At 45.9% G+C, this 9,225-nt stretch overlaps 1 protein-coding gene across 1 annotated transcript in view; it reads right to left on the reverse strand.

Annotated features, from left to right (window-relative positions):
* The window catches only part of KCNB1 (potassium voltage-gated channel subfamily B member 1), a 194,131-nt gene extending 185,845 nt beyond the window's left edge, over window positions 1-8,286 (reverse strand). Inside the window, exons 1-2 of the mRNA XM_035123028.2 lie at window positions 7,668-8,286; window positions 3,857-4,521 (exon numbers count right to left, since the gene is read on the reverse strand). Of these exons, the coding sequence (XP_034978919.1) occupies window positions 3,857-4,423 (567 nt within the window). The 5' untranslated portion in view covers window positions 4,424-4,521; window positions 7,668-8,286. The remainder of the gene's footprint in view (window positions 1-3,856; window positions 4,522-7,667) is intronic.
* Between the last annotated feature and the right edge of the window lie 939 nt (window positions 8,287-9,225).

The following is a 9,225-nucleotide window of genomic DNA, read 5'->3' on the forward strand; positions in this document are numbered from 1 at the left end:
GCTCACGAATAATCAACACACAGAATCAAGTACAAACAATACAAATTATTAAAGCTCAAAGCAAAATCTTAGAGCATTTCAAAGGTATGAAAAGGCAAATACATTCCATCTTGCTGCCAAAAAAGGCAATAAGGGCAATTGCCACAGAAATACTAGAAAGAGCAAGAGCCTCTCCCTGGGAATGATTTGGATATAATGTATGTTTGTGGGGCAGGTTGAAGAAGCAGGAAGACTTGGTGGAACCATGCCCTCTTATGTGAACAGAGGAGCAACTCAGCATCTGAGCCTGTGCTTGGAATCTCAGCAGCGGAAGCTTGCAAGGAAGTGCAATGTGCTTCCACAATCCTCTCTAAATTAGTACATAAGCCTGCAATTGCTAAATGCATTTACACTGGATTTCTCTCTCCCTCTCTCTCCAGAAAGCAAACCTTAGAATGGATTTGACTTATAAATCACAAAAGACACTTCTTTGGCAAGGATGATCACCCTCATATACAATAAATCATGAAACATCAACAGCCTCTAATGGATTTTGATTCTGTGCCATAGCCGGCCTAAGCCGGAGGCCGACGTTTTGGGATTCTGTACGCATGCCAAAACACCCTGATAAATTATTCACATTCAGCACTGTGACATCTGAAATATATATTTAAAAAGGCAGCCTGGATCTGTCTGTTGTGAGAAATAAAAACGACAATTGGTTTTTTTGAAAGCCACACAACATCCCTTTTCCTGACACGCTGCATCAGATGTCCCTCAATCCTTGAAACGCCTTCCCAGAACTTTAAAGGAACTATCAGTTTCTTTTACGATCACCGGGCTGTGCTCATGCAGAAGCATCTAATCCAGGTTTTACGAAAACGAAGTGTAAAGTCTGCTTGCTAGAATGTGCAATTTGCATATCACAGCGTATTCCGAGACCATCCCACTGACTAGAAAAATGGCAACTGCTTCCATGCCAATTTGTTTAATGGTTGTGGTTTTCAAAGATTCTTGAAGAAGAAGAAGAAGAAGAAGAAGAAGAAGAAGAAGAAGAAGAAGAAGAAGAAGAAGAAGAAGAAGAAGAAGAATAATTTGGATTTGATATCCCACCTTATCACTACCCGAAGGAGTCTCAAAGCGGCTAACATTCTCCCCCCCCCCACAACAAACACTGTGAGGTGAGTGGGGCTGAGAGACTTCAAAGAAGTGTGACTAGCCCAAGGTCACCCAGCAGCTGCATGTGGAGGAGCAGAGACGCAAACCCAGTTCACCAGATTACGAGTCTACCACTCTTAACCACTACACCACACTGGCTCTCAGAAAATACTACTTGTTGAAATGCCCCGTAGTTTATGCAATGAAGTTCTGCATATCGCAGAAGATTTTGGGAGGTGTTTTGCTGCCCTCATCCAAGACACTCAAGGCTTTGGGGATGTCACCACTGCCACATCTCAACTGAGCACACAGTTGACAACATTCCTCTCTTGCTGCACCATACAAAGGAAGGTTGATAACCAGCTGCCACTCCAGGAAGCTTGGGGAACGAATGTAGCTCAGTGGTGTAACCTACAGAAGGTCCATGAGTCCAACATCTCCATGGAGGGCTGTGGAAGACCCTTGCCTGAAATCCAGGAAATACTGAGCTAGATGGACCAACAGTCTGACACAGTAGGAGGCAGTTTCCTTTGTTCTAACCTTTACTGATCTTCTCACTGAGAAACTCTTGGTAAGTTTCCCAGGAGCCTCAGGGTTCCACAGAACTCAGCTTGAAAACCACTGCTTTACTATGAGACCCACATGGTTTCTTAATAGCTGACCATCTGACGTTTTCAAATTTAATGCTACACATTGCTAATATGATAGCCTTCACATTTGCACCCAGTTTCTTTGTGGTTATGCTGGTGTTTATTTGTTTGTTTATTGCATTTGTAACCCACCTTTTTCCCCCTCCAAGGAGCTCAATGTGGTATATACCGGTACATGGATCTCCTCCTCTTTAATCAATCCTCACAACAACCTTGTGCTGAAAGGCAGCGACTGGCCCAAGGTCACCCTGAACCTTGGTTTCCCAGGTCCTAGTCTGGCACTCTTGCAGCAACACCACACTGGCAGCTTCAAGGTCATAAACTGGTGATGGTGACTTTTGGAGCCTTAGTCTTTCCAAGGTGTATCTCACCCACCTACCCCTCAAACAAAAAAATGCTGAGCCTGAAGTATCGTTTTTCACATTATATTTTCTAGATGGTACAAGTATGAAATACTGCATGGGTAGCAATAGGAGATTTAAATCAATACTTTTCTTTAAATACACAAGGGTATGAAAGGGTTAGGTCACTACTTTGGAGTGCTTTAAAAGGGAAAGGGATTGATACAACCATGCACCCTTCACAAGAGATGTGGTGTGTGTATATATATCATGTTTTGATTAGCATAGCCTAAGGCAGCAGTGTTGCAAGCTCCTTGCCCATCTGTTAGGCAGCCAGGTTAGAGCAAGTTTCACCTGAAGTTACCTTTTGCTGTTGGGTCTGTATTCCCCATTGCTGACCCATTCTGACTGGCAGAAGATCTCCAGGGTCTTCAACCAGAATTCTTTCATCACTTTGATGCCTGAGATCCTTTGAACTGAAAATGCCAATGAAGTAACCTGGAACCTTCTGCATGCACTTATCACTAGGCCAAGGACCCTCTTCTGCCCTTTTTTCATGACTTCCTGTCATTCAGTTCTTGATTGAAAGACAGGGCAGAACATCACCCACTTCTATCAAGTTGCTTGGTGTTCACAATAAAATATATATATGCCCCTGCACAAACACACAAAAGCCGCCCCCCAAATTGGGGCCTTTAGCAGTCTCAGAACTTATCTAAGTGGCAGGCTGAGACTATCAGAGTGGAAGCCTCTAACTTTCTATACCTAATTATGGAATCCTACCAATCTGGTAGTACCAGACCCCATGCAGATACTGTGCTTTTTTCCTTCTTTAAACAAGGTCAGTCCTCTGTAATCACAAGAAAAAATAATGTTTTCAGATCTTCCAAAAGTGCCTGAGACTAGAAATGAAAAAATGGTGGTGGTCCAGGAGAGGGGGCTATCAACATAACCACTAGAACACTGCATCCAGAGAATGGAGCAGCTGGAACAAACATTAGGAAGCCATCACTGTCCAGGGGTGGGGGTGGGGAATGGGAAGAGTAGCACACTTGTTGAATTTAAACACAGAACTTAAGTAACTATAGTCTGCATAATGTGAATGGTATATCAATATAGTGAACTTAGCTGCTACCAAATCAACAATTCAATTGACACGAGTAATATTTTCATAGCACATACCAGTGGAAGGAAAATGAACCTTTAGGTAATGAATTGAAATATGCTATATTGCAATGACACCAAAATCCATCCTTTTTGGGATACTAACACCAAACACTCTTCAGGAGATTTGGCAAAGCTCCAATGCATCCATTCATGATTTATGAATATATTACATATCTGGCTTTGGCTATGTGAAGTGTTTGCATAATGTGTCCATGGCCCTTTTAAACTTTCCATTAAGTGCTTTGGTCCCCCACAGAAAGTCCTCTACTCTTGTGTCAGTAAAAATGCAGGAAGTGCAGAATGACAGGTCAATCTGTGTCTATGTCCCCAAATCCTCTCTCTTAAAAACAACACCGAATCATAACTCCATAATATGAAAGTACAGAAAAGAAAAGACTTGAATGGCACACTGGATTGTGGCAATCCCTTTTGATGCTGCGGGCAGTACAGCCAGGATAGTACAATAAAACACTCAAAGCCCAGTATTCCCCAGCCGTTACTCTGATCAATAGGTACATGCCGTCTCCGCAAGAGATAAAGTATGTGTAGCTTAGACGTTACCTTGGCTGCTACAGAAGAATTGGGCTTCTCCAGAAGGTCCCAGAGCTTTTTCCTCTTCTCGGCGCAGCAGGTGTTATCAAATTCCTCTCCTTCCCTGTCTCGCATTGTTTCTGCTTCCCTCTTGAGCTCCTCGTTCATCTGCTCCTTCTTCTGGTGGTACCTTGCCTGGCAACAGGACTCCAGATAGATCTCGTCGATCCCCCAATAGTCCAGTTCTTGGCTGAAGGACAAGGCACACATTTCCTCCATCATGTGCAGCTTGCCAGTGCGGTAAAAGTTCAAGATAGAAGTAAATGCCCCTGGGTGCCTATCAAAGAAATACTCGTTCTCCTCCAAGTTGTAGTCGTCACATATATCCATAAGGGATTCATGGGTGTTGCAGTCTCTGAGCTTACCCAACCTTGTCCGTGGCAACCTGTCCAGGGTTCTCCATAAAACCTCATGGGCCAAGCCACCCACATTAAGCTTAACCCTTCTGGAGCAGGCCTTGCTCCTGACAATCTCCATGGGATCGGGAGGCAAAGAGGTAGTCGATCGAGATCCATGCTTATTCATCCCCGCAGGCATTGCTTGTCTCAGGAAGGCTGGAACAGGCTGATGAAAGCTTCCAGGGCACTCACACTTCTCAGCAGGACCTCTTCATCTGCCCTCCTTCTCCTCCATGCCTGGAAGAGAAAAAAAATCCACAGAGCTACTGGCGACTTCTGGGGATCAAATGAGAGCCTCTTCCTTTGTTTATGGGCTGCCTGCTTGATCAATTAATCAGGCAGCTGTACAAACAGCTCTGTTAGTCTGCTTGAAGGAGCAGCAGGGACAGAAGGCTGGCTGTAAGAGCACAGGTCGCTGTTCAGCTTAATGGTGCTGAAACTGAACAGAGAGTCTTAAGAGTGGTGAGCTGGGGGAAGGGTGCAGGGAGGCAATCAGGCTAGCTTTTTCTTGCCACTAGCCCAGCAAGACTTTAGAGCAGCCTTTGCCTGATCTACCGGTATACATGGCAAGAACTCATTGCAATGGAAGGGAACCCTGTGCGCTGTCCACACCCCAGGTGCTGAAATAGATTTCGTAAAACAAGTTTTTCAGCCTCTGGGAAAATACCAGTGCCATGTCACAGAATCACAGAATTGTAGAGCTGGCGGGAACCATGAGGCCCATTTAGTCCCACCTCCTGAAGTGCAGGAATATTTCAACCAGCATGGGGTTTGAACCTATAATCCTGAGATTGAGGATGTCAAGCTCTACCAACTGAGCTATTGCAGTGTTTGTGTTTGGGGCAGTGGTGCTGTCAGGCTAGGGTGCTGGGACAAGTCCCCACTCAGCAAGAGAGAGAGAGAGAGCATGTGGGCCCCTATGTGGCTCACAGGCAGCTTACCATGTTTTTGAAGTTACCACCTAAAGAGTCTCCCACCCCCCATATGTCCATTGAGTCTGGAGTCTAAAATTACTAAGATGCCCCACTGGTGTGTAGTGGAATCTGGAAGACCCCATGAACCCCAGTTGACAGCTCATTGGAGCAGCTTCCATTGTAATTAATTTTGCTCTCCTTGAAGTAATATGTATTCTGTATTCTCATTACCACTACCCACCCTCCTTTTCTTCTGAACCTTTACTTAGATTTGTAGACTCCCTCCCCCAAACTGATGCATCAAAGCATTTGGGTATGTGTTACATTGAACAATCAAGTGAAAGCTGAAATACTTGGTTACTTAAGAAAAGAGACCTGCATGTTGTGGTTTAAAGGCAATGTACAGTACATAACAGTTTGTTGCTATAAGCCCAGTATGTCCCTCACCCTTTCATTCCTTCCCCACTCTCTCTCTCACACAAACATGCAAATAGATGTCCCAGCTTGATTCTAGGCATGATGAGAATTTTGATGTCCCTAGTTTGTACAACCATAATTTTTTGGATTTTGGAAAGGGAGTAAGTGGGAAATCTGATGTACAGAATCATCTCCTACCCAAGCTACAGCCACTGGTGTTCATTTGAGCCCCACTGTTTCAACTGGTAAGGCTAATTGAGACATCCAAACACCTTTCCCTAGAGAAGTGGGTGAATCCCAGACATAAATGGGAAAACCAGGTACACACCCACCAAGAGGCATATTTTGTGATCCAAGCACGAACCTTTCATACAAACTCTTCTCTGAAGACATGCTACATACAACATTGTATATGGGGTAGGATACAAGGGGGGACATTAAAATCACTATAATTCTGCAAGAAACTCTACACATCAAATTGTCATATGCCTTTTTATACTCCCTCCTCAAATCATACATGAATGAAGGCTGGGATATTTAGGAACCCCATGTTTTGAAGTTAGTTCAACCAATAGCACTTCCTTCCAGGTTAATAAGTTTTAAGACTGGGAAAGTAGTGTGCAATTTTTATTCACTGGTTTTCCTTTTTTTCCTTCTACATGCTCTTTAAGAGGTCTTCTACATGCTCTTTAAGAGTTTTCTCTCTTCTGCTATGAATTTTAAAAGAGAATCATGGAGGGCTTTCCCCCATTATTTTTTTAGCTATTGGGAGAAACAGAAATGCTTCTAATCTAGTCTCCTCACATGTGCTTCTAATCTGTCCCCGTTATAAATTTAACTCAGAGACATCAGAGGCACAGGCTGGCACTAATAGTTTACACAGCAGCACCTGATCACACACCGTTCTACATCCAGAAAGTCTAGCATGGAGCAAAGTTGAATGACATTCACAGTCTGATAGTCCTGTTCACATTGGGTATGGGTGAAACAAGCCATATCTATGGCTATTACCGTATTCTCTCCTCTCTCTAGTAAGCTCTGGAAAGGCAGATATGTCAGAGACTAATCTTTTGTTTAGTCGTTTAGTCGTGTCCGACTCTTCGTGACCCAATGTAAATCACCACTTACAAAGGGTGGTCTGTGAATGGGTTAGTGGGCTTGCAATGGCCCCATGCTAGAACAGATTACATCAGTGTGTGGGGGGGTGTATTGTGGTGGGGTAGCGGGGGAAAACTCTCACCTTATAAAGGTCTCTAGTGGAATGAGTGAATAGGGGAGCGGCACACCTATTTTAATTCATTTAAGTAAGATACTTGGAAAAGCAAAGTCTGCTGAGCTTAAGTTGGCTACATCTGTTGGTGAATTTGGGGCAAATGCCTCCAGGGAAATTGGGGCCATTAAGCTCAAAGAAAGACTGGCACACTTCTTCCATTTAAGTCTACAAGAAAGAAAGACTACACCACGGTGTGTGTACGTTGTTGATGGAGATGGTGCGGAGACAGAGAACCCGAGTTTATAACCTGAGTGGGAACAATCATCACATTTATTTCCAGCTCTTAAAAAAAGAAAGAAAAAAAGAATGTGGGGTTTCTATGGGAGGGAGTGTTAAAGAATTTCCATCTCCTCCATTTATTTCCCCCTCTACTCAGCAATAACTAATAGGAGTCGTCATAACAACAGCCTTTTAAAAAAAAAATGCAGCCAGTAGAAAGAGCTAGCAACACTGTTGCTTATACAAGATGGGAGAAATCCGGGAGAAGAAGAGGAGGAGGAGGAACGGTTCCTTCTCTTTCCCCACGCCTGACTACAATCCTACAAGGGATTTAGGGGGGGAGTCAGATCCCCCCCCTCATCGACGGGGACCCAACCCTCGATTTGAGAAGCAGGACCCTCGTGCAGCTCCCCAGCCCAGCCTGCGCATCCACACACAGGAGCTGCTGCCCCGGGCAGATGTGATCCTCTAGCTCCCAACTCCGCCTAGGGCTTGCCCCCGTCTCCCCCTCTCCCCACCCCTGGGTCCCCGCCTCCCCACCCCCCAATTCCGCCACTCACTTCTCTTGCCACGATCCCGGAGAAAGGAGGCGCCGGGGGGTTCCGGGGGGCGGCGAGGGCATCGGTCGGCCAGCTCGCTCGCTCGCTCGCTACATCCTGCTCTGGGCTAGCTCAGCAGGCAGGCAGGCGTCGCGGGCATCCTCGGCGGCGGCGGCGGCGAGAGGTGGGGGGGGGGCGAGCAGGGGAAAAAGAAAACCCCCACCGGGGACGAAATCCCAGGATAACCCCTTCCGTAGCTGGATGGGGAGAGCGAAGGCAGCAGCTCCCCCCACCCTGGGTCAAGGCGTCTCCGTGGGTCTCGAGAGTCGCCCCCCTCCCTGTCGCAACAAGCGTCTCGCAGGCCCTCGCGCCGATCCGGCTGCGCTTCTTGCCCAAGCCCCACCTTCAGCTCCGCCGACGCCGCGCGCGGGGCCCGGGCCCAGCGGGGAGGAAGCGCCCGCCGCTCAGTCAGGGAGCGCGGGCCTGTGTGTGTGTGTCTCCTTCCCTCCTTGTCGCCTTTCCTTCTTTCTCTCTCTCGCTTCTTGCTAACGGAGATCAACAAGTCCAGCCTGAGCCTCCAGCTTCGCCCTGCGATTCTGGTTGCGCGGAGTTTGGCTCGAGCGGATTAGAAGTTGGAGGAGAAGGGAGATGGGGAAGAGGGGAAGGAGCGAGCTCCATCTAGAGGCCGGCATTGCAGAGCAGAGGCCACGCAAGGAAGGAATGTGCCCCCAGGGTGGCTAAAAAGAAAGAGCTGAACAGACTTCCAGACTCCCAACCTTCCTTCTAGGTTTTAAAGCAGAGGTTGGATGGTCATCTGTCATGTATCATCTAGTTGAGATTCCTGCATTGCAGGGGGTTGAGACTAGATGACCCTGGGGTCATAGCTGCCAAGTTATCCCTTTTTTAAAGGGATTTTCCCTTATGCTGAATAGGCTTCCTCGCGAGAAAACTTGGCAGCTATGCCTGGGGTCCCTTTTTCAACTCTACCATTATATGATTAATAAACGTTCAGCAAATGGAATCCAGTTAGTTTTGCCACGGCCTGATGGTTATCAGCTTGTGGTAACATGGAGGCTGGCTTTTTCACTGGTAGCACCTGTATTGTGCTGTAATAAGAAAAAGACCCATCATCATTGGCATTCAGCCGGCTCCTCAATACACGCCTATTTGGGCAACCATTTTAATGGGACTCTTTTATTGTAAATTTTACTCATGGATGGGTTTTAATGTTTTGATGGAATGGATTTCTTCTGTATTTTGTTTAGGCATGGATTTTATAACCGATTTTATACTTATAAACCACTTAGCGACCATTTTGGCATACAAATTAATACCTCTCCCCCCTCCAGGCTGATGATGAATTCTGATGAGCTCAAAAGCTTGCATATTTATTTGTGTATTTTCCTTTGGGATCCTGTGTGTGTGTGTGTGTGAGAGAGAGAGAGAGAGAGAGAGAGAGAGAGAGAGAAATATACTTGGAGTCCTGTAGTGACTTCATGCTCTTTATTGCAGCTTTCAAAACAGTGATAGAAATACCCCCCAAACCTCAGGCTTTTATATACATTATTTAAACAATGAG

This window comes from Zootoca vivipara, chromosome 7 (genome assembly GCF_963506605.1).
Source record: "Zootoca vivipara chromosome 7, rZooViv1.1, whole genome shotgun sequence".
NCBI classification, from domain to species: Eukaryota; Metazoa; Chordata; class Lepidosauria; order Squamata; family Lacertidae; genus Zootoca; species Zootoca vivipara.